The 23,805-nt window shown below is 37.8% G+C and overlaps 1 protein-coding gene across 1 annotated transcript in view; it reads left to right on the top strand.

The window, feature by feature from the left end:
• Window positions 1–23,805, top strand: part of TRIO (trio Rho guanine nucleotide exchange factor) — a 244,294-nt gene that overhangs the window by 152,415 nt on the left and 68,074 nt on the right. The window contains exons 22-33 of the mRNA XM_066559737.1: window positions 211–405; window positions 517–632; window positions 1,180–1,246; window positions 2,031–2,140; window positions 3,202–3,271; window positions 3,727–3,816; window positions 5,731–5,823; window positions 7,842–7,953; window positions 9,927–10,117; window positions 13,009–13,110; window positions 15,221–15,363; window positions 15,962–16,061. Coding sequence (XP_066415834.1) covers window positions 211–405; window positions 517–632; window positions 1,180–1,246; window positions 2,031–2,140; window positions 3,202–3,271; window positions 3,727–3,816; window positions 5,731–5,823; window positions 7,842–7,953; window positions 9,927–10,117; window positions 13,009–13,110; window positions 15,221–15,363; window positions 15,962–16,061 — 1,389 coding nt within the window. The remainder of the gene's footprint in view (window positions 1–210; window positions 406–516; window positions 633–1,179; window positions 1,247–2,030; window positions 2,141–3,201; window positions 3,272–3,726; window positions 3,817–5,730; window positions 5,824–7,841; window positions 7,954–9,926; window positions 10,118–13,008; window positions 13,111–15,220; window positions 15,364–15,961; window positions 16,062–23,805) is intronic.

The following is a 23,805-nucleotide window of genomic DNA, read 5'->3' as shown; positions in this document are numbered from 1 at the left end:
ATGTAATAATAAAGCCTAAGGAAACCTACATTAATCTTGTGCTATTTTTAATAAGTAAAAGGTATCTGTTTAAAGGAGTTCTGGGAAGAGAGGGGAAGAAGGTAGCTTCTTCAATTCCTTCTCTAATTGCACTTAGTAGCAGTTAAGCAAAATGACCCCCTGCATGACAGGTAGAGCTTGTAACTGTTCAATATTTTCCTGTTTTCATAGCAAACCAAAGAGAGGGTGAAGTTGTTGATACAGCTGGCTGATGGCTTTTGTGAAAAAGGGCATGCTCATGCAACAGAGATTAAAAAATGTGTCACAGCAGTGGATAAGAGGTACAGAGACTTTTCCCTGCGCATGGAGAAATACAGGACCTCTTTAGAGAAAGCTCTGGGTATTTCCTCAGATTCCAATAAATCGGTAAGAGAAATTTGAGTGTGATGACAGACAAACAGACTTTACTTGCATTTGATTTAGCTACCTTTTTCTCCTATCTCCTTCCTTAATCAATTCTTCCTTTCTTTAATAAAGAGCAAAAGCTTGCAGCTGGATATAATCCCAGCCAGTGTCCCTGGGTCAGAGGTGAAACTGCGCGATGCTGCTCATGAGCTTAACGAAGAAAAACGAAAGTCTGCCCGCAGGAAAGAGTAATACATTTATTTATTTTTAATCAACGAGAATGCATAAATCAATCCTGATAATAAAACAACTGTCATGGCTTGTCTGGCAGCTTAGAAATTGTATAAATGGTAAAAAGAGAGTGGTAGTACTCAGTATCTCTTATTGCCATTTATTCACATGCTTGTTCTCCTAGATAATTCTAGTATGACGGAATCTTAAACTTTCAAAACTGTTAGACTTCTTTTAACATGCTTTTTTCCTTTTTAGAAATAATGTGAAATAAATGTGTAAGGGGAGGAAGCAACACAAAAGTTAAATGACTGTAGCAGTGAAAAGTGTTAGAGAAAAAATTGCATCTCCTTCCCCATTTCTTCTTGTCCTGGTTAGTAATGGAGGGTTGTTACCTTGTAGGTTTCCTTCCTCTGTTGTCTCTCTTCACATTTCACTTCTCAGATTTTTCTTGCTGCAGTGGAAAAGCAAAAGCTGATGAGGAGAACGATGTGTTCTGGTTATTATGTGTTCACAATGGTCTAACAGACTGAGATTTGATTATTCTTTCTGTTGTCACCTAAGGTTCATTATGGCTGAGCTGATTCAGACAGAAAAGGCTTACGTAAGAGACCTCCGGGAATGCATGGATGTGAGTTTTCTTTTTTTCACTAATCTTTGAAGGCAGGATTCAATCCATTGCTCTGTATTTTTTTTCTGGTTTTAACAGCTGAGCATGATTGTTTTGGAATCATAGGATCAACTTAAGTAATCTTACTGCCATTAAGAAGAAACTTAGAATTACATCTGATAACAGGCATTTCAGAATTCACCTTATATGTTTTGGTTTTGTTGGTATGAATTTCAGTATTTGTTCCTTTCCCAATTCATAATCGTATGTGGGGTTTTTGTTTTAGAGAGAGGAGGGAAAAAGGAGGGGTTTACTTTATTTGCTTTGCTAGCAATAGGGGAGAGCTTGTGCTAATTCTCTTATTATCTGTATCACATGTTCTGCTACTAGCTGACTTTTTGAATAGAAATGCAGTGAGATTCCATGGAAAAGTGCCCAGTAATTGTTATGCTGAAGCAACTAATGTTCAGTGGTAGCTGTTGCACAAAGCATGAACTTCTAGACTGCAGACATGACCTTGATAAGGAATATCCTGAAGCATTAGAGGTTGTCAAGAACACTATGCATTTTAAATTATGAAGTCTCAGGGACTATGTTAAATTGTCAGTTTTAGAACTTGTATTTCACTGTCAAAATCACAAGGTATATTTGACACAACAGGCACTGTCACAATTGGAGATGATGCTGCTGTATGATCTTTGCCTAGTTTCTAGTTTAATGCATACTTGCAAATACCTGGCTGTGTCTGTTGGGAGTTTATCATCACTTTTCACACATCTTTTTTTTTTTTTTTTTTTCTGGGCAGACATATCTATGGGAAATGACAAGTGGAGTTGAGGAGATCCCACCTGGTATTGTAAACAAAGAACACATTATCTTTGGAAACATGCAGGAAATTTATGAGTTCCACAATAAGTGAGTGACTTATCTTCCATTTCCATACTACTGCTAAATCCAATGATGACCTGAGGGATTTCCTAGTGAAAATACTGTGTATTTCAATAATAAATGCTTTCCCATCAAAAAAATTGAAAGATTTTCCTCTTGCATTGCTAAATTATTTCTGCTGTTGCTTTTTGCTGAGAGATAGGTACACCATTAGAAATTATATTTTTCAGTCTCGGGTATCTTTCAGCATATAAGAGATTTTTTGGATACACCAACATTTTGTTGTAGGTTTATCAGTTGTTCTAAAGAGATGAAAACCATTGAACTCAATAAAATACAAACATAGCACAAACATTAGGGCTCTGTCATTGTTTCAGAACCCTCATTCCCAATATCCAAGGGCAGCTGTTAGTGGGAAAGAGTAGGGCTCCAGCTCTTCTTGGCTCTTCTTAGCTTCTGTGGAGATGCTCCAGCATCATCACATTTACTGGAGTACAGAGCATAAAAGAGACTTGTCCACTCCATTTCTTCTAAATTGAGTGGTTCTTAGGGGGATCTGTGTACAGAAGTCTTGCTCTGAATCTTCCTTCTTTGTTATTTCCTGGTTATGTACACATTTGTATTGGGTTATGATTCTTAGTAATAAAATATACCTAGTGTATTCCAGACCCCGATTTTACAGTTCTTTGTATGCTTTGTGTTAACTTGAGAACTTGAGTATCCAAAAAGCAAGGTTTGGGTTTTTTTTTTAATTTGAGATGAAGGTTTTTCTTGAAACTGAAAACAGTAGGAAACCTTGGTGGAGAACAACAGCAATTACTAAATTTTTGTGTATTCTTATGTATTAACTGCATGTCCACTGGTTCAATTTCTGATCTTCTCATCAGAATTTTTACTGAATTATATTTTATATTACTACTTTTATTGCACATTTTTATGTATTCGTTATCTTTATTTCCTTAGCTCATACATTTGGTATTACAGAAAGTTTTCTAATGGCCTTTGTCCACAGACAATAGATCCAAACAAGCTGCTGTAATAAACATGTTTCATATGCCTTGTACTACTTGTTTCTTTTTTACCCACAGTATATTTCTCAAGGAGTTGGAAAAATATGAACAGTTACCAGAAGATGTTGGACATTGCTTCGTGACTTGGGTAATGAAATCAAACTTACATTTAGAAGTAGAGGAGGGGATAGGATGCATGACAGGCCAAATGCTTGCTCTCCAATCCCTTTTTGATTTGTTAAAGTACCTCTTCCTGCAAATTAAAGTAAAATGGGTGTATCTTTAACTGAGAAAACAATAATTAGGGCACTCCTGTCAGATGCCAGTCCTTAGCTGCTCTTGAAGTGTATGCAAGTGTATGCCTAAACCTCTGTGCAGATTTGGTTTGTCTTAGTTTGAATAACCTATTTTTATATACATTGCTGCTGTTTTCAGTCTTACTTGCCTGATGTGTATTTTTACACTGCCAGTTTGAGTGGAAATGTAATTCTGTACAGCTTGGTTTCTTGATAGGGAAGATTAGCTCTCTGATAATGACATAAAAACTTTGAGAGAGGAATGATCTCTCTGATAACCTTTGTAAATTTGCATTTTGTTCTGCAGGCAGACAAATTCCAGATGTACGTTACCTACTGTAAAAATAAGCCAGATTCCACTCAGCTGATATTAGAACATGCAGGAGCATACTTTGATGTAAGTACATTGTGTCCATCTTAAAAGCTAAAACACCTTGGCTGCTGGACTCATATTTGTGGTTCTGCTGAGTGCCTAATTTGTTAAGAAAATGCACGTTTCCTGTTAATAATGCTGCAATTTATTAAGCTGTCAGCTCAAGAAAATCAATCCTGTGTCTCACATGGTTACTTCCATTGCTCAGTTGGTGTTACAGAGCTGTCAAATCAGATGTGAAAAGCCGCTGTCAAATACCAGAGCGGTTCAGAACTGGAAGCAGGTTCTGGCAACAACAACCGAGACATGAATCTTCAGCTCACACAGGCACATCCTGCAAATCTTAGCATTTTGATGTGCTTAGTTTGCATTGTATGTAATAGAGATAGAAATGTTGTTTGAGTTTTTGCAGTGCTTTTAAACTGTAATTGCATGTAGTGGTAATTCAGTTCACTGCTGTTATTCAGAAGGGCTGAACCTCCTTATTCAGTCCCACGGTTCCATGGCCTATATGTGTAATATTCTACATAGAAAAGCAACAAAAATTTAGGTGTATTAGAAGTTATAGGGAGGAATTTTGGCCATGGTGACTGAGTTTTGGTTGGACATGTATTAATAGATTATTCAATTAGAGTGCTGTCTTTTTCCTCTTTTTCTATTTTTTCCCCACTAGCTGTATGATGACACCAGAAATTTTTTATGATGACACCACAATTTTTTTTAGAATTGTTTGTACAAGTAGAGGGAAGTAGAGGAAATCCCTGAAGCCCTTGAGGTTAATCTCAAAAGTCTAATCACTGAGGAAATGAGGTTTCTAAACATTGTAAGGCAAAGCCTTTCTGTGAAACCTCTGTTAAGTTTTCAGTGTTTGAAGAAGAGCCAGGTGAGTTACAGAAAATCAGGTAGATACGACCAAAAAAATTCCAAGAATAATTTAGTAAATACCATTAAAACAATAACACAGGGCTCTAATAAAATTACTAGAAATAAATTCTTGCCACCATCTCCTTTGATCCATCTGTTTTACCACTAGATCCAGAGCTCTCCATCCCCTAATTCACCTAAAGTATATTAGGAGTGTGAAGACTTAATTCTGTGCACAGAGACCTTGAGCGCTTCCACTGATGACACCACTGGTCCGTGTGAAAATATCGTGTGTATCCCATTTTGGGAATTTCTGATACTGTAACCATGGTTTGATGGCACATAGCTGTGGGGCATAACTTGCTGTTTGAAATTGGTTGGTTGAAATAGATACAATTCTATGATAAATGGCAGACCCGATCAGTGGAGTTCAGCCTCAGTCAGTACCTGAAATCTGTAATCATCCTAGTTAGCTATCCAATAATTCTGGTTTCCACCTTTAGCTTCGTGGATGTAATTTCTTTTTCTATTTGTAAGTGGCTGCTTTTTTTTCAAGTGCTTGGTAACCTCAGAAACTGTTACTCGGTGCTCCCTCTGGTGGGGGATGAGGCCGTCTGTGGCTGTTGACACTGAAATAGCAGGGGATGCTGAGAAACCTCTACCTCAGCCTTCCCGGCACTCCTGCCTCTTCCCTGCAACACTGGAATGTCAGGGTTTTTCCTCTCTTGCAAGTAGCAAAAGAAGTACAGATCTTAATGTTTTTTTTAAAAAAGGTGTTGCCACACATTTTGTGTCTCTAATTGTTGCTCTTTGTATTTAGGTTTGTTTAAATGTTTCACAGGTACTCTTGGAGTCTTGGAGGTAATCATCTTCTGTTTGTACCAAGAGAGCAGGCAGATGCACAGCATTACACATATTCATTGTGCCTGGAATATCAGTTATCCTGGTTTTTTGGGTTTTTTTCCTGCTAAAATAGAATTGGTAGTTAATGTATATTATTTCATAATCCCTCAAAACAGTTTATATCTGAGTGTTGGTGCTTACAGTCCTCAAATGTTTGCTTTTTCCATGTAGGAGATACAACAACGACATGGACTGGCCAACTCTATCTCCTCTTACCTTATCAAACCTGTCCAAAGGATAACAAAATACCAGCTTCTTTTAAAGGTCAGTATTTATTCAGTTCTTCATCTGATTCTGCTGGTCATAAGAAGGCAAAGCTCTTGCTAAAAGCACGAGGGTTGTTCTACTCTACTCTCTGAGACTCCGGCATCCTGGGCAGCCACAAATGCTGCTGCAAAATTTCAACTGAAAATGGTAAAGAAGGCATAAACAAGCAGCTTTTTGTCCAGATTTCTGTAAACCAAAAAAAAGATTCCTGAATACTGATGTTTACTTAGAAAATATAATTTGCATGTGCAGGGTAAAAAAGTAATTCATGGCTATAGGACTATAAAACCATTTTTGTAATGGTTTCTACACCAGATTTTGGCAAGACATTAGCTATGCTGATGGTATTAAATACTGTAAAATAGATATTTATATATAAAACTGTAATACAGATATCTATGAGGCATTTAAATATCTGTGTGTATTGGTAAATATTTACACATAGTGACTGTACCTGTAGAGCTGTTGCACAAAGAGTTTATTTGTAATGTTGCCTGGAAAGTCAAGTAAATAGTAGCTGCCAAATAAGCACAACTTTTGGAACCCTGTAGTTAGAACCTCGACTCAGTGGACAGATGTCTTCTCAAGTGGGCAGCAGTGTTCTTGGACTGTGCTGATTCACTGTTAGGTGGCAATGCTTGTTTTGTTGTAGCAGCCTACAAAAGCACTGTAACTGATCTGTGTCTCCCCTTTTTACTTGAGAACAGCCATGTGTAATTGCTTTTGACATTTCTGAAAAACATTAGAGGCTATTTCAGGTCACTTTGGGTGGAAACAAATCTGTCATTTTTGACTGAAGTTTAGTGTCTGTTTTCCACTTGCAAGGAGTTGCAGCTTAGTCAAGTTATTTTACAGAAATACTCTGGGCTGTGCTGTTTCAGAAATTCTGAGGAATTAATTCCAACAATTATTATTATTTTTAATATTAAAATGCTTTTGCCTGCAACTTTATGGAAGTGGTGGGATACGTTGGTTTCACCAGTGTTTGCAGAGCCAGATGTCTTTGCTGTGTAGTAGAATTGATTTTGTCTGGTGGTTCCTGGGTTGTCTTTCCTTTTTTTTTTTTTTTTTTCTGTAATAGGAGGGAGACATATAGCATAGTAGGATTAAGAGCCTAAAACTTGAATGATAAATGAAACATATTATAGTTCTAGAAGTTTCACTTGTTTTTCCAAATGTTATTGAAGCTGCTCCTCTTCTGTGCCTCTGAGAGATACTTAGTTACTCTCACTGTTCTGTGGAGTTGTCATGCAAAATTTAGGTGGGATCATGTAGAGTTTTGCTGTGATAGTGGTATTGGCAGTTGAATAAAAATACTGTAATGATTATAATACTAGAAATCACATGGCTTTCTCTTTAAAAAGGGGAAAAGGAATTTAACCTGAGGGAATGAATTAAGTGGGCTTTTTGAATAACAGAACTAACATAATATGCCCTTTTGGTTATGTAACCTACATTTTATCTTGATACTGTTCAAATGCTTGAAAGCTGCCAGGAAATTTGAATACCAGCTGAGACACTGTTACATTAAATCTCTGGGATGTTGAATGGCCAGAGAACTGTATGCCCTAAATTCTGCTACAGCACTTCAGCATGTTAAATTCTCTAACTTCTGTCCATTAGTTAATGCTGGTTTGTATTGAAAAGTTTTGCCTGTAGGTTGCTTTTAACTGTATGAACACAGAATAGTCATTCATGGAATACTTAGAATAAAACAGTGTAATCTTTATCAGCAGTTGTACAGAGCAGGTGTCTGGTGCAGTGAAGCAATGGCTGACATGGGAGGTGGGAAGGGTCCTTTTGTGCTGTCCTGCTTTCCTCCATCTTCATGACTTGGCAGCTGCATTGTTCTGGGCCTTGATGTAGAGCAGCATCTGATAACTGTGTCAAGAAGTTCAAAAATATTTTACGTGTCAAGAATGATTTTTGGTTTGTTAGAACTACTCTTTGGTTGTCTGTCATATTAGTGTAAAAACAAATGATAGAGAGTTGTTTTGCCTGCTTGTCTTTTGCAGGAGCTGCTCACGTGCTGTGAAGAAGGTAAAGGTGAGATTAAGGATGGCCTGGAGGTGATGCTTAGTGTGCCAAAGCGAGCCAATGATGCCATGCACCTCAGCATGCTGGAAGGTAGGATTCAAGCTGCCTTTCCAATTCTGTGTGCTGCAGATGAACTTGGTTTTGTGAACATGTTCTTTTCTCAGGGTTTGTATTTTTCATACCATTTTGGCAGGGCTATATGAGATGAACATTTATTTAGGAAAATAATTTGTTACAGTCAGCTGCTAGAGTTTTAGTAATTCTTGAAGTGTTCTTTCACCTTGATCTATAGTTGTGCCACTGCAGATTTGAAAAACCTGTAGGCCAATGAAGTAGTCCACTACTCACCCAAAATGCAATAGGTGACTGGTCAGATAGGCTGGCTTTGGCTGCATTCTCCAATCTTAGCTTCTTTGTATGAGGCTCATAAGTGTGTTACTGGTGATTTTGCTGATTTATGTATCAAATAATTGTCTCCAAGAAGTTTGTCTTTTCCACATCTGTTTGCTGCCTGTTCCATAACAGACTTCTGGTTGAAATCTATCTTCTGGCAGTAAAATGTCAGCATAAGCCAATTTAGCTCAAGCCTAAGCCAGCATAATCATGTTCATGGCAGACAGTGGAGGTTGGATGTAATGCATCTATGTGCTTAGAACAACTTCGTGCTGAAATCTGTTTTGCAATTGGCACGTTATCATTTATAATGGTGCAATCATACATTTAGTAATAAAAATGTTTTTCTTGGGTGTTTAAAGTTTCTGAGAAAAAAAAAGCAGGGCCCTCTTACCCTACAGTTGCTGAATAAATACTTTTAAGTGCTTCTAATCAATATGCCTTTTCTTCCCTTCTGCCTTCTGGGAGTAGCATGTTGCTTGTTGTGGAATTTCCAGTATTGTGCTAGATACTGTAAAATGTGCCTTGGTTTGACATGTGATCCTTGATCGTATAAATGTTCCAAATCACCTCTGTTCCTTGATTTTAAGCAGTAAGGATGTCCGGCAGTTTACAGGATCACTTCCAAATGCTTGTTCAGGAGGTGGTCTTAGTATAAAGGCTGACCAGCTTTGGTAATAATCTTTTGACACTGGGAATGTGACTCTGGAGAATATCCTAATCTTTCACATAAGTTGGTTTTACAACAAATCGTGCGTGCATTGTTGAGTCATCCCATGCTGGACAAATATAGTGAGTGAGCACATTTCCTCTTTATGTCTCTGGAGGATTTTGAATGAACATCCTGGCGGAACTTGCCTCTGATCCTCTCCATACTCTTGCCTTGTTCAGAACATGAGAACTGGCAAGCAGCATCTATTTAAAATACATTTTGATGCCACTCAGAAGAGTATGGTAGATAATTTTTGTTATCCTCCAACTCTAAAACTTGTATTAAACTGGGCGAACATGATACCATTATAATGGAAGTAAAATTGTTGGTATTCTCAGTCTTCATCTTTTTTTCATTATGTCTCAATACAAATGATCCAGCTGGTAATTACTGTAATGTGGATCAATTCTGGCAGGACCAATGGTAGGCTGATTGTATGCCAACAGCTCCAAGCTGCCATGTTTCTCCATCCCCAGTTGGAACACAGTTCTCTGCTCATTGCCCACATGGTAGAGAAGGTATACCTCCAGAAAAAGTAGCACTTGGGAGCTTGCCACTCTCAGAAGAACCTGATTTGCTTGCTGTCTTTGCAAGTTGCTTACTTTGTACAGTGGCAGAAAGCTCATAAGAGAAAAAATTTTCATCACAGAAGAGGTTACTTGAAGCTGACAAAGACAAATTTGTCATTTGTTGGTAAAATACTGCCAGAAGAGTTGATTAAGTTAACAGTTAACAGTTGAATGTCTAAATTTAGAAGTACATTTGAGCTGCAGTTACATTTAGTATATTGCAGTGTTGTCAAGTCTTGTTTTTAGTATTGTTTTCTTGGAATCTCATCTTTTGGAAGCTGTGTCAGGGAGAAAAAAGTCCTATAGTTTAATGAACAGAAGCTGTGCTTCATATGTTACTTGTATTACCAACTTTTCATGGTGAATCTTTCCTTTCACTCTGTTTTTAGGCTTTGATGAAAATATAGAATCTCAGGGAGAGCTCATCCTTCAAGAATCCTTCCAAGTGTGGGACCCAAAAACTCTGATTCGAAAGGGAAGAGAGAGGCACCTTTTCCTTTTTGAGATGTCCTTGGTTTTCAGTAAAGAAGTGAAGGACTCGAGCGGAAGGAGCAAGTACATTTACAAGAGCAAATTGTTTGTAAGTATGGGAGAACAACTGATCATATCTACAAAACTGTCTAGATTAGGCTTCAGCTAAGCTCAGGTGATTGAAGTGTGTCTGAAAAACTTGAACTGTTACTGAGCACTGCAAGAACAGCCTTGGAATGTATAGACTGAAGCTTTGAAGTTTGGTGCTTTGTCTTGCTCTTGAGGAGAAAGGATAGGCTCAAGCAACTACTGAAGGGTCCATGTCAGTCTTAGTGTGTCAGGTCAAATGAAAATCAATATTGAGCTAGACTGGTTTTGTCTTAATTGTGTGTTGATTGCAGATTCTTTAACACTTATTTGTATAAAGCAGAAGGATGGAAGGAGTTGATGAGCTGCCTTCAACTTCCTTGTTTGCTATTGCTGTTAAGGATTCGTTTTAGTCGATATTCTACAACTACTGATCGGGGAAGGCAAGGACTTTGTTTTGGAAAAGTTCATTCCAGAATGTTTGCATAGACCAGTAGTCTTACAATAAAGTTCTACATATAGAATTATACTATTTATGATCTACTGAAAGGATATAAAAGTGGAAATGTTTTTATTCCCATCTAAAAAAAAAAAAGGCAAAAGGAAAAAGCAACCCCAAAACCTCCACTCTTACTTTCCTTATCTCTAGAATGCATGCTTTACAAAATGTGACTCTGGAATTCACATCCTTACCTTCCCATCTTGTTGGATGACTGGGATGAGGGCAGTATTCACACTCCATAAATTTAGGTAGCCAAGTGGCAAGACAGTCTCCCATGGCTTGCTCTGCACCTATCAAAGGCAAGATTAGCTTTTATATAGCTAAAATAGTTCAGAGCAAGTACAAAAAATTACTTCCTTTCTCAGAACTACCCTCTAGAAAACATTATTCTCGTATTGATCCTATTGGGATATGTAAGTCTAGATGGTATAAATACTAAGTCTTTTCCTTGTGCTTCTGTTCCTTTTCCTTCATTCATTCCCACTTCCCACTTCTGTGTCTAAACTGGTAAAACAGGTTGGTGAAAAAAACCCTCTTTTTTTCCCTATCTTTCTTTGCATATTCTGCTTTCCTTCCTGATTCTAAATATCTAGCAGGTAACACAGCTGCAGCTGTTTGTTGATCACACCATTCTTTGCTGCTCTTAAAAACCCAAAATTTAAAAAAAAAAAAAAAGCTGGTGTATTGGAGAATATTAATAGCTGCCAAGGGATTATGTGGGAGAGGTGACAAAACTGAAAAATCAGTCCTGTTAAATTGTCATGTCAGTTCCTCCAGCAGGAATTTAGTAGTAGCCTTTGCTCTTAGAGAAGCTGATGGAAATCTTTAAGACTCTCATTGTACTAATCTTTTAAAATACAAGAATTCTTCTTGTTGTCATATTTTATCTGGCAAAATATCCTGTAGTGCATTTTACTATTATAGCAGCTCTTACAGTTTGGTCTTTAGAAAAGGCATGTTGATTTGAGCTAAAGATCCTTTCTGTATGCTATCCTGTGACTTCTATAAGGTAGCTTTACAAAAATGAGGTCCTTCTCTTTGCTTTGGGCATGATGACTTCAGGGTTTCCCCAGCACAGGATACTCAATGGCATGATCTAGAGATATAGATATATATATGTATATATAAATATATATAGATAGAATGTGTTAATGAGCTCCTTTGGCAAGAGATTAAGTGTCCAGGAGCCTGAGGAGGGCTGTGGGAGAGAAGGCAAGCAGGTGTTACTTGGACAGAACAGTCTCCCAGTCACCAGGAACTGGTTGTTTGGGAGCTTCCTTACCTCAGTGTGGTTTCCATGCATCCAGTATCCCACAATGGTTTCTGTTCTGTGAGCCTGTCCTGGAGAGCCACATGCAGACTTAGCATCCTTTGCAGAGAGCTGTGTTGCTCAACTGCCCATTGGGCAAAGACAGTTGTGTGTGGAAGGGTAGATGTTGGGACGGGATTATTTTAGAAGAAAAAAATAACTAAAAAGCTTTCACCCACCAACACCAAAAAAAAAAACAAAAGCCAAGTTAGCATCCAAGTGAGACAAGAAAAAAAAGTACTTTTACTCAGGTATTGAGTATCCAGCATCTCATGTGTTGAGGTGTGTATGTGCTAATGATGACGTGTATGAGGGGAAAAATACAGCTTCTAATCATGTGAGAATACTTAGCAGCTGTTGGGGAGTGAGGGTTCTTTTAGTTTGAGCTGTATTTCTTAGTTGGTAATTTTTTTTGGAATAGAGCCTTTATGAATTGTTTAAAGTGGAAGCCAATTCATATGAGTGAGATGTTCCAGTCAGAAAGTGAAAACATTTTGGATGATAATTAGCTTTTAAGGTCTGACATTAGAACATTCCCAAAGACTGATTGTTCATGTAGTTGTCTCACAAAATTCTCCAGGGAAACTGCATTTCTGAATTATTTCATCTGTTTCAGAGGGAAGGAAACACTAGGAAAGGCTCATTTGACAGGAAAGAATCCAGCATTTTACAAGACAGCAAGAGAATTCTTAAGCATATCTTATCTGAGAGGGAGCATAAAAATGAGTAAATAAGGGAGTGTTCTCCAATGGAAATGAACAGGGAGAGAAGCCAAAACTTATTTTTTGCCAAGCATCACCTTTAGAATTATAAGGGTTTTCATGTCAAGTCCAAAAAGTAAAATCAGTAATTCGTTTTTGGGATTGTGTTATTGTTTATTGTCACTTTATAGAAAAGATTGTTAAGCTTGCAGTTCTTACTTTTTTGAAGAGACCTCACACTGCCACCAGAATAAAGGATTCTTTCTAGCCATATGAGTTAGCCTTAAGCTTCTGAAAATCTCTTTAAATAGCAGTGCTCAATTTTGTAGATTATTAGCATGCCTTTGTTGGCTTCTGAGAAGAAAATTCTGTGTGGTCCTAACAATTTTTTCTTATTCCAGACTTCTGAACTGGGTGTCACAGAACATGTAGAAGGAGACCCCTGCAAGTTTGCTTTGTGGGTTGGAAGGACACCAACTTCAGACAACAAAATTGTTCTCAAGGTAATTTTAGCAGATGTGCTTTTAGTCTATAGCAAGTCTTGTAGTTGTTGTTATTTGTTGGGAAAGCAGGGAGTGATTTCCTGCTTTGAGAGGGACAGCTGCTGACAAATAATTTTCTTTAGGTTTGCGGCAGTGGTGGTGTGTATATATCTAACTCATGTGGCCTGAGAGCAGAGAGGAATCTTTGCAGCCTACTGAAGGATTAGACAAACATGCTTTTACAAATTGTGGTGGGGAGAGGTTTGATCCCATGGACTTCCATAAGCTTGAAGACTTCAGCAAACAGCTGACAGGGTGCTGGTGTCACAAAGAAATGATGGCATCAGTGTTGCCTTCCACACTCAAGTCATTGCTGCTTGTTGGCCATGCCGTTTTTCATGACCTGTATTTTCATGCAGAAAACAAACACTGCAAAAGATTTTTATGTCTTTCTGTGGGCTACAAGTTTTTCTGAAGCTACTTGCCTTTGGATGAAAGTGCATGTAATTCCTATAAGCTTTGTGTCTGTGCAAGTTATAGGTGTCAGTAGTGCTGTTTGCCTAGCTAGAAGAATGGCTAAATCAATATTTTCTATGATTATGGTATGTAACCTGGGACTCCTCCTCAACTGAAGAACCAGTTTTGTAATAGCATAAGCAGCTAAAGGGTAATCTGTCATGTTTTGAGGAGCTCTGTTGAGCTGAAACAAGGTTCATTATTCCCATTTATAGATTAATACACCTACTATTAAACTTGTTTGTGATTTCACATATATTCATAGCAAATAATCAATAATGTCACTTAAAAATGGCCTTTCCAATTCACATTCTTCTTCACATCCAAGTCACATTCTTCCTTGTGAATTACAGACTAACAAAAGCTTACATTAGCTTTCTGGCAGCAGTGAAGGAATGCAAGGAAATTAAGTGTAACATGAATGCATACTAGATTTTCTTTCAGTTTTTAATGTTCCCATAATTTCACAGACAATGCTTTGCAGCCTGACATGATCCTCCCAGGGCAGAACAGAATAAAAGGTTTTAATTAAGGCTTCTCTATATAAGATGACTTTAAGGTGTTTCTATTCTGTGCTTTACTTAGTGCATATGATATTTAGAAAACTTCTGTGATGCATCAAGCTCTTCATCAAAATTTTGTGGACTTTGTTTGCTTGTTCAGTTTTTGAAGGCTGGAAACAAACACTTCCTTACCTCATTAATATTAGAAGTAAATTCCTTGAAAAACTAAATAAAATATTTTTTAGAAGGCCATGTTTACATTCTTTTCCTAAATGTTTTTGTTTGTAAAAGAAAACAAAATTCTTTTTCCTACCTGTCCATCTGTTCCTACAATTTTCTTCATTCCTTTAGAATTCCTGGTTATTATATATTTATAATATATTACATATTTATAATATATTTGAAGCCAGTTATTTCAGGAGACAGCAATTAAGAGAAGTACTATATAATTAAGGAAACTATATATAATAATTTCTTTAGATCTGCAATAATATTTATATTTAATAGCATTTCAGGTGCAGGGTTAAATTGGGCTAAGCAATCAGATTACAAGTTGGGCAGGATATCAAGTAATTTCTGGAGTATTTAAAATAATAGATATGTTGCAGGTAGTAATTAGAATACAATCCCTAAATTAGCTTTCTGCCTCAAGATATGTATCAAAAAGTGGGAAGAGTAATGCGTGAAATGCGTTGCAGTAAAAGTTAACTTCTTTTGCCAGTAATAGTTGGTTATTATTCTTTCAAGTTAGAATTGACCTAAAACGTAGGATGAAATTAAAATATCAGTATTCAAGGTGTTATTATTGGAATTCATCTCATTCTCATGAGATGCATACAGGGCTTTAGTCATCAAGTTAAAAAAGTAAACTCTGAATTAAGGTTAAAATGGTTTTAAGTTACCAATATTAATAATGTTGAGAAGTGTAAAGTAGTGTTGGGGATTCAAAATAAGAGTGCTAGAATTTCCTATTCTCTGTTTAGGTTTTCAGAAATTTTTCACAAAGTCATTCTTTATGTGATCCTCTTTTTGTTTATTAGCTGACTGTATGTGTGGATCTACTCAGCCATAATGGTCCTTTGTGGGGGTTTTGTTTCTTTTGCATATCAAAGGCATCCAGTATAGAGAATAAACAGGACTGGATCAAACACATCCGGGAAGTGATACAAGAAAGGACTATTCATCTGAAAGGAGCATTGAAAGAGCCCATCCACATTCCCAAAACTGCACCAACAACAAAACAGAAAGGAAGAAGGTAAGTAGTATTTCAAATAATCAGAGATCTCTAAGTATACAACAGTGCTCTTTCCTCTGTACTGTTGAATTTTGAATGCTTTTAAGTGAATTGGACAAAAGCAAGAGTCATTTGGTCCACCTTTATCTTATCATTAATTTACAGTTTCCTGCAGTGCTGAATTTGTTGAGATTTCTGCTCTGAACAGTCCCTGGCTTGTGTAAATGAGCCATTACAGAAGGGATTTGAAACTACAGTACAGAATAGCTGTACATTTTAGATTTTTGCAATTCTGCATGTGTTACTCAGGTCCTTCGTTTTTCTTTTATGAAGCTTGAAATGTGTCACCAAGTGTCCTCCTTGCTAGCTTTGCCTAAGTGACTGGGCAAGTTTGTTGCCATATTTCTGGCTCACTGGTTGTTGCCTTAATTCCACACGATATATACCTTGCAAATTAATCTCTTCTCTTACAGCAGAGAACAGAGTATTAAGTACTGAGTATTTGGTTCTTGCATCAGTGAATTTGGTGTCTGTTGCCACACTGGGAGTGTCTCACTTCCTTAACTAGCATGTTACAAACACAGTACCACTCTTGTAATGAGAACTGAATTCTTTGCAGAGATGGCGAGGACCTGGACAGTCAGGGAGATGGCAGCAGCCAGCCTGATACTATTTCAATTGCCTCACGAACCTCCCAGAACACACTAGACAGTGATAAGGTAAGTTTCCTGGACATTGCTCTGTGCTGAGAGCAGGTGATTGTCCCTTAGTGTGAATTAGCACCCAAGATTAGTCCTTAGTACCTTCAGAGAAGAGGCATGGAAATACCCAGTCTCTTAAAAATAGCTGTCTGCAGTAGAGAAAATACCTTGATACCATGGGAGAGCAGGAATGATTGTTTAAATATAATAGGTCATGAAGAGATTGTTTGTGCCAATTTGAAACCATTTTGGTCCCCTCTGTTCCGCAGTTTGCTCAAAGATTTGACCCAGTTTAAAATGAAAGTTTTATTTTCCATAATATTGGATAGCAATGGGCAGAATTTTTCTTCATGTTAATCTCAGCCTTCCTGAAAGCATGCCATCTGCTTTTCATGTTGGCTTGAGGCTGGTGATCACCACAGAGTTACTGTTGTAAAGGAAAAGTACTCTCCAGTGTTTATGGGTTAGGGAGTAGGTTTTCACTTTCTGCATGAAAGCTGATGGAATTGTCCAGAGGTAACGCACCAAACTGTCATTTCGTACTAGAGCTGGTGTTTCCTTTCCTCCCTCTCTGCCTGTAGATTCTGGCTGGGTTGTACCATAAGGATGCACAGCCAGAGTTTCCCCTGGGTGGAAGAAAGATAAGTGTCAAAAGAATAAAAAAGTTTCCAAAATGTGTGTGTTACTTGGAATTGGAACAAGTTTTTTTGGCAAGTGAGAAGTGTTAGGACCCGGGAGGGAGGTAGAGATGGATAATAAAAGTTTGTCAAACAGAAGAATGAATTAAAACTGACGATGCCTACCAAACTACTTTAAAGTTTGGCTAGGGATTTCTAGTCAGTTACCTCCTTGGGTAAAATTGTTCTGATGAGCCATTCAGAATATGCAGATAAATAACCAGTATTCTTCAGGGTAGCTAAATTAATATGTTCTCAGAATAATATTTACACCATTTCCATCATCACCTAAACTCAGTGACTTTTCTCTATTTTCACATGTTGCTCAAACTCTATAGTTTGATTTTTCCATGTAGAGAAGCAGACAGGAGGAGGGAAATACTAAGTGCTTAGATTGCTCTTGTATTTGTCAAGAACAGCCTATGTTTTGACTTTGTGCATTTGTAGTGAGTTTGGTCTGTAGTTTGGTAGTGGCTTCTTCTAAAGATACCTGTGAGAAGAACAGTTGGTTAGAGGAAGAACTCTTTTGGTGACTTTTATTCTGCTGTCTTATTCTTAGCATTCTTACTTAACTATTTAGGGATTTAAAAACATTGAGTTTTGTATGCTAGCAAACAGTTCTTAAGAGAAGAGTTTAGGTAACCTGTGACCCTAGAACAAGACTGTCTGTGATTTCCCTGGTTGTTGGCTGAGACACCAGGCTGTGTTCACACAGGGTGGATGTGATGCAGTCCATCCCTGCCATGCAGAGCCAACACCCTTCTGCTTGTGATGCACTGTTCACTAGGATGCATAGCATCATTGTCTCCTGATGCCCCTCACAGGAATATTTCATGCATAGTCTGAGAATTGCTGAGAAAGGTGGCCAAGCAGAATGCCCTCAGGATTGTTTTCCAGTCTGACATGAGGAGGAGTCTTACCAACAACCTGTTCAACAGGAGTTAAAAGTTAAAAGGAGGAGGAATGGAAGGAAGGAGAAATGGAGAACACTTTTCAGTATTTTCCTGACAGGTTTTAGGTGTGATTAGTGACTGTAGTGTTGCATTTAAAGTATTTTTGAGATCTTGCATTTGTGCATAAAATTTTTGTTAGACTTTTCTTTGCCAAGAAAAAACAAGCTGATGACTCCCTGGAAGTTACTTGGGCTGTGTTTTATGTCCAAGGAAGGAATTTACTATTGTGCACTTCTAAAAAGTGTGTGAATTAGCAGTGTAGCTTTGTTTGATGTTTCTGTTGTATGCTTTAGTTTGCTAAATACATGGAGAAAATCTTTAATCTGTTTAAAAATACAAAATAAAAATTATTAAGGAACAGTAACAAGAAAGTGGCCAGAGAAATCTGCAGGGTGTCTTAACACCATTGCTGAGTCTGAGGTAATCTCTCATGTTGGATGTTGAAAATTCATTAGCTGCAGTCCACTTGGGGTTTAAAATCGACTCTGCCCTCTTAGCTTGGAAGCTTGAAGTGTGTGTGAATATCTTACAGAAATGGAGTAAAACAGTTGTACAGATTTAAAGTGCTGTTGATGTGGTTAGCCAGAGGAAGCAGTGGAACTCCTTGGTCAAATTTGGAGCAGGTAGCTAACTGAGATGGGATTCCAAACCAAGAAACATTTAAAAATATCAAGCAATTAAAACCAGTAATAATTAAGTATTAGAAGTGTTTAGTGCTATATTACTTATTAAGCTCTTGCTGAACAGTTTTCTGTTCATGTGTATCTGTTATTGAGGTTGAGAAAAAGACAAAAAATATCAAACATGTTATATTAATCACCAGCCAACTAAAACCATTCTTTACTTCCTCCAATTATATGTTCAGACAGCTCATTCTTTTAAAACAAATGTTTTGATTAGAAGTGCTAAACTGTTATACAGGGAGTATATCAAGAATGAAGTCCTTTATCCAAATGTCAATATTCTTTCTCACCTCCTCAGAGATATACTTTGAAAGAGCTGAAAATCCTTAACCATGATAATAAGTGGTTGAATATTGTCCAGATGAACCTCTTTCCTTGCATCCTGTTTTCTGACATAATTGTAATTGCCATAACAATAGAGAATAACTTTATGATTAGCATTTTTCTTCTCCACCCTTGCTTTTTAGGCTAGAATTTTAACTTTTGATTGCTGGCTCCACTGTTGCAATGCTGCTTTTCAGTAATGACTGGGATGATGCAATAGACCATATGCTTATAAAGCTGACATTGATATCCTTCCCAGCCTCATGTCATCTGAAAACAGTGTTGGAAGGCAGAATTAGAATTCAGAATAATCTTGGCAGTGGGGAAAATTAACTGCTAAAATTCTATGCAATTTAATAGGAACACATTTGAGTTTATATTAATAGGTAGAAATAGTTAACTAATGAAAACTGAGAATTTGAAACAGTTTTCGAGAGGATGATTTAGAAGCTACAGAGGCTCACAAGATGTTTATTATTTTGCTGTGTGATGCATCTGGGAGGGCAAGGAAAGCAGCAATATATTGGCTTATAGAAATGGGATGTGGAGGACACTAAGTCCTCATTCTTTACTCAGAACTCATAAAGCTTACATTAGACACTGTAACAATTGAGTTACAGTTTAGAGTACAGAATTTTGGAAAGTCAGTGGTCCATTGAAAGAATTCTGAGGGAAAGAAGAAAAAGATTGATTACAAGTCTACTAAACCTAACTTACAGGGCAAGGAAAAAAATGGGGGCTAACAAGTCTAAAGGGGAAAAAAAGGCAGGAGGAAGAACTTTAGGTCTTCAGGTGGGGAAAAAGACTACTGCACAGAGTTACTAAACATAGGTCTTTTACCTATGTTTTAAGTGGATGGGATGAAATTGAATGACTTATTTTTAAAAAAGATTGTAATAATACTTTTTATGGGTATGAAGATGTGAAAACCTAGAGCAGAGTAATTCTGAAGGCTGGGGAATCTCCATAACTGGAGTTCTGTGAGAACAGTTAGGATGAATGTTAAGGATTCACACAGTTGTGGTTGATCATGCTCTAGAGGATGGGAATGAAGTGGACTAGGTCATTTAAGATCCCTTTCTGGACTTTTTTATTATTATGGGGTGTATCTTCATATTGCAAGACATGCTAAATATTTACATCAATAGTGCTGACCCATCCTGAAGCATTGGAAGCTATAATGGAATCCAGTGTGAAATACATAAGTTTTGAGAGAGGGATTTCTAGTCCATCAAAGCATCTCAGTTTTCTGCATGAGTGCTCTCTCATTGTACCCTTCTCAGTAAATATTTTGCCCTTCACCTTTCACAGCATTCCTTCCATTCACATTCTGTAGATGTGTAGCCAGCATTTTAGGTGGCTAACAGATAAAAGAGATTCTTGGACCATTCATTTGGTCTTTCATCAGCCTCATCTCATTTTTAACATTGTCTTTTGAACTTGATCCAGTGCATAGGAAATTAAATAGGGAGGCTGAGGAAACAGTGGAGGTCTGATAGGTTTTTTTCATGCTTTATTCAGTGATCTGGTAGAAACATGAATTAATCTAAACTAATATCTGAGAACATGAGAGGCTTTCAGAAGAACTGTCATAGATTGCTATCCTAAATAGTAGGAATCATGCTAGCTGCTGTGGGTGGTCAGTAGAGCAACACTTTATTTTTAAGAAATTGTCTTTTGTTCCCAGCTGGTAACACTTTGTATTACTGTCTTTGTGAAGTTGTATTTCATTTTCATGCTTCTTTAAGCTTGTGTGTAGTTCTTTGAAAGACAGAAAAAGGACTGAAGCAGCAGGAGACGACCAAGTATTTAGTTCTGCCAGCTGAGTCTCCGGAAGAGAAAAGGCTCCAATCAGTAGAAAAAAATGTCAACAAAAAAAGCAGACATGGCTCTGAGCATACACCTCTTTTCAGAGTCGGAAACCAAGTCTGGACAGCTACCTGGTCAAAGCAAATTGCTCTTTATTTGAGGCAGAACTTTTGTGCTGTCCCATTTATTTTCTGCCAGACTGCATTTGTTTCCATTTTAAACAGGGATTAAAGATTTTTTTTTTTTTGCTTGAAATAATTGAGAAATCTTGTTAGCTTCTCTTTGCTTTCCCTTCTTCTTAATGTAAAATTACCATGGAAAATTAAATTTGATTTGCAGTCCTGAGAGGATGTTGTATGGCCTGATGTAAAGGCTCTGGAATATCTAGTCAGCCATGGTGCTTGCAGGTAGTGGTGGCAGATGGACTTAGTGTGGTGTCCCTGACTTCAGCAAACCTATGCTAAGAATGTACTCAGTCAGTGCTCACGTGTTTGTGTCGTTTGGTTTTTTCTTTCTCTCTACCAGCGACAGTGACTAAAAGGCCCCAGAGACGTGAATGTAGATGGTTAACATTGATTTCAGCAACTGCAAGGCACTATGTCCCATGATAAGCTGTTTAATTAAACCTTGTGCCTTTTTGTAATCTTCAGTTCTGTTTCTGTCTGGCTTTTGTGTCTCATCTCGTCTCTGCCTCTCCAGTTTCCATGTTTCAGACATAGCATCATTTATTTTTATCATACATGATTAATTCAGTTTACATAAAAGGTTTCTAGAGACGGATGGATAAAGTATATAAAGCCTTTGTTCAGCCTAAATTTGGATTTTGATGGTTTGCAACTCTTTTCCCTTCAGTGCAAGTCAGTCTCCCAGTTTCTGCTGTGCCTCTCACTCTTCCCTGCAGCTAGCCTGGAGAGCCTTGCCAAAGCTGTCCAACAACAGCTGTTGAGCAACGCTCTTAATCACAGACACTCCCTGCCGTCCAACTGCATTTAATCAGTGTGAAAGATGAAACTGCTTTCACAAAGTGTGCTATGGAGAGAAATTGAGCAAGGAAACAAAGAGGAAAGAAGTGTTTCCTAACCACTACTGTAGTAGGCAGAAAGAAGGGAAGTTAACCCAAAGGAAGGGAAAATTGGTAAATGCTTTTTTTGCTCAGCTCTCCCAAGTGCCATATGTGTGTGCTGGGTACAGTAATCATTGGTTTTAGTGTCTTAGCAATAGTGGAAAAGTTCTGCACTAAGTTGCATGTAACAGCATAGGTGCATGTTTGAGGATGGTGTGGACCTAACAACCCTGAGCAAGAAGTGTCTTACATACTATACTGAAGTGGGAATGAGTATTGAATTTCAGTGGAACACTGGCCAGCTAGGATATCTGATTATAACATTATCTGAAAAAACTAGGCATTTTGTGTACTTTGGCCATCTGACATGGCCACTGACAACCTTCATTTGCTTTTTCCTTTAACTTAATATTGTATAAAATACTTATAAAATCTGAGATCCTACTTCTTTTGTTTTATTAGGGGAAAGAGAAGAAAGAACAACTATATTACCAAAACATGTGGCCATTGCACCAGTCACAAAAAATAGACCTTAATCTCTATTTGTAGGAAGTGAGGGGTCAGGAAAGCAAACAGATCACCAAGGATATGCTCCTGTAGGTATTTAGGAGGAAATATAAGGATGAGATGATGTTTCTGGAACGTGTCAGCTTGTTACTCTGCTTTCACTGGATGGGATATGGACTCCTGAGAAAAATTTGGTCTGCCCTATACACCTTGTGAAGTCATACTTCATCAGCTTTTTTGTTAGTCCCCATCAGGCATACAGATGGTTTCAATTGTTTCTGAGTTGGTCTGACAAAGGCTGTAACATAAATCAATACCAGAAAACAAGGGAAAGCTCTTTACTTTTTCCCCTTTGCATAGCTTTGCATGGACTGAAAAAGGGAGTGTAAGGGAACAGGAAACATGTTTTAATGAGGGAGGAGGTTACATGTTTTGAAGGTGTACCCCCCCTGTAATTTGTGTATTGGGGCTGTCTGAAGAGACAGGGTAGAAGCAATTTTTAGCCTGTATCTAAACAGGTACAACCTGATTCATCTTCCTTAAACACTAGATGTATGAGGGTTTTCTGCCCTTCTTGGCCCCAGCATTCCCTCAAGAAAACTTCTGCTCCTCTGTAAGCGCACACAAGCAATGCTAGCCAGTGAGATTAGCAGGCAGACACCATGGGAAAGCTATGGAGTTACTGCAGCCCATCTGCTAGGAATTATGTTCTGTCATTCATTGCAGACTTGAGGAAGAGAAGGTTGGAATTGTCCTTTGATTCTTACTGGGTTTTGCTGGTTTTGTCATTTGCTCTGAAATTCTTGCTTGATAACAAATAGCATTTTCCCCAAAAAGTTTGTCCTGTTTCCAGTACTGTTTCCATTCCAAGCTTGTAATGAAAACTAATAAATAAGAAACAATGCAGTCTCTTATCTCCTATTTCTGAAGCTCATGGGATATAGCTGGCAGCCATGAAACAGTCAAAAGCAACGTGGCAGGGTCTGTTCAGTGTGTTGGTGTGGCACTTGCTTCTAGATGTGATGCAGCTGGAATTCTCACAGGGTATTGGTCCTCCTTTGTCAGTGTAGAGCATTGCAAGATTACCTCACTGAGCTGAAGGAGTTTACTGGCTTGGTTCAAAATTACTGAATTCACAGAAATTGAATACCAGCTGAGATCTGGTATGAATGTTGCACTGAAGCAGCCAGAGCTATAGAAATGGTCACACATAAAAAACTGAAGTAGCCTGGAATGCTGTTGCCATAAGGAAGAAGGAATACTAGGACTGCTTGCTTAAGTTGGATGGGTGCTTTGGCACTGAGCAATCTTGGGAACTTTGCAAAGTTCTGATAATAATTTTCATTTCACATCAAAGCAGATGTAACAATCAAAGAGAGAAAACTAAAGCTTAGGCAAAGTTATTCTAATGAAGTGTTTTGAAGAGGGGGAGGAAAACCCTAAGCTCGCATGATTTTAATTCAAGTTTGTGCAGTTTTATTTGGGGAAACCAACAAAAATGTGAAAGTTGTAAGCCTGTGTGAATTTTCTGTTAAACAGTTAAGTATTTGGGAATGTTTTGTGAAGAACTTTATGATGACTTCTACAATTGTGTATGATGTGTCCTGGACAATTCTGTGACCTGTGTGTGTAAACTGTGAGTAGGGTAGGAATAAGGCAGTAAGCTCATTTGAAAAAACTACCTCTTTCTCTCTTGAATTTGAAAGATAACAAAGCTCATGGGTGACTGCATTTAGTAATATCTGA

Source organism: Molothrus aeneus, chromosome 1 (assembly GCF_037042795.1).
Source record: "Molothrus aeneus isolate 106 chromosome 1, BPBGC_Maene_1.0, whole genome shotgun sequence".
Classification (NCBI taxonomy): Eukaryota; Metazoa; Chordata; class Aves; order Passeriformes; family Icteridae; genus Molothrus; species Molothrus aeneus.
This window is presented reverse-complemented; position numbering and strand designations above follow the sequence as displayed.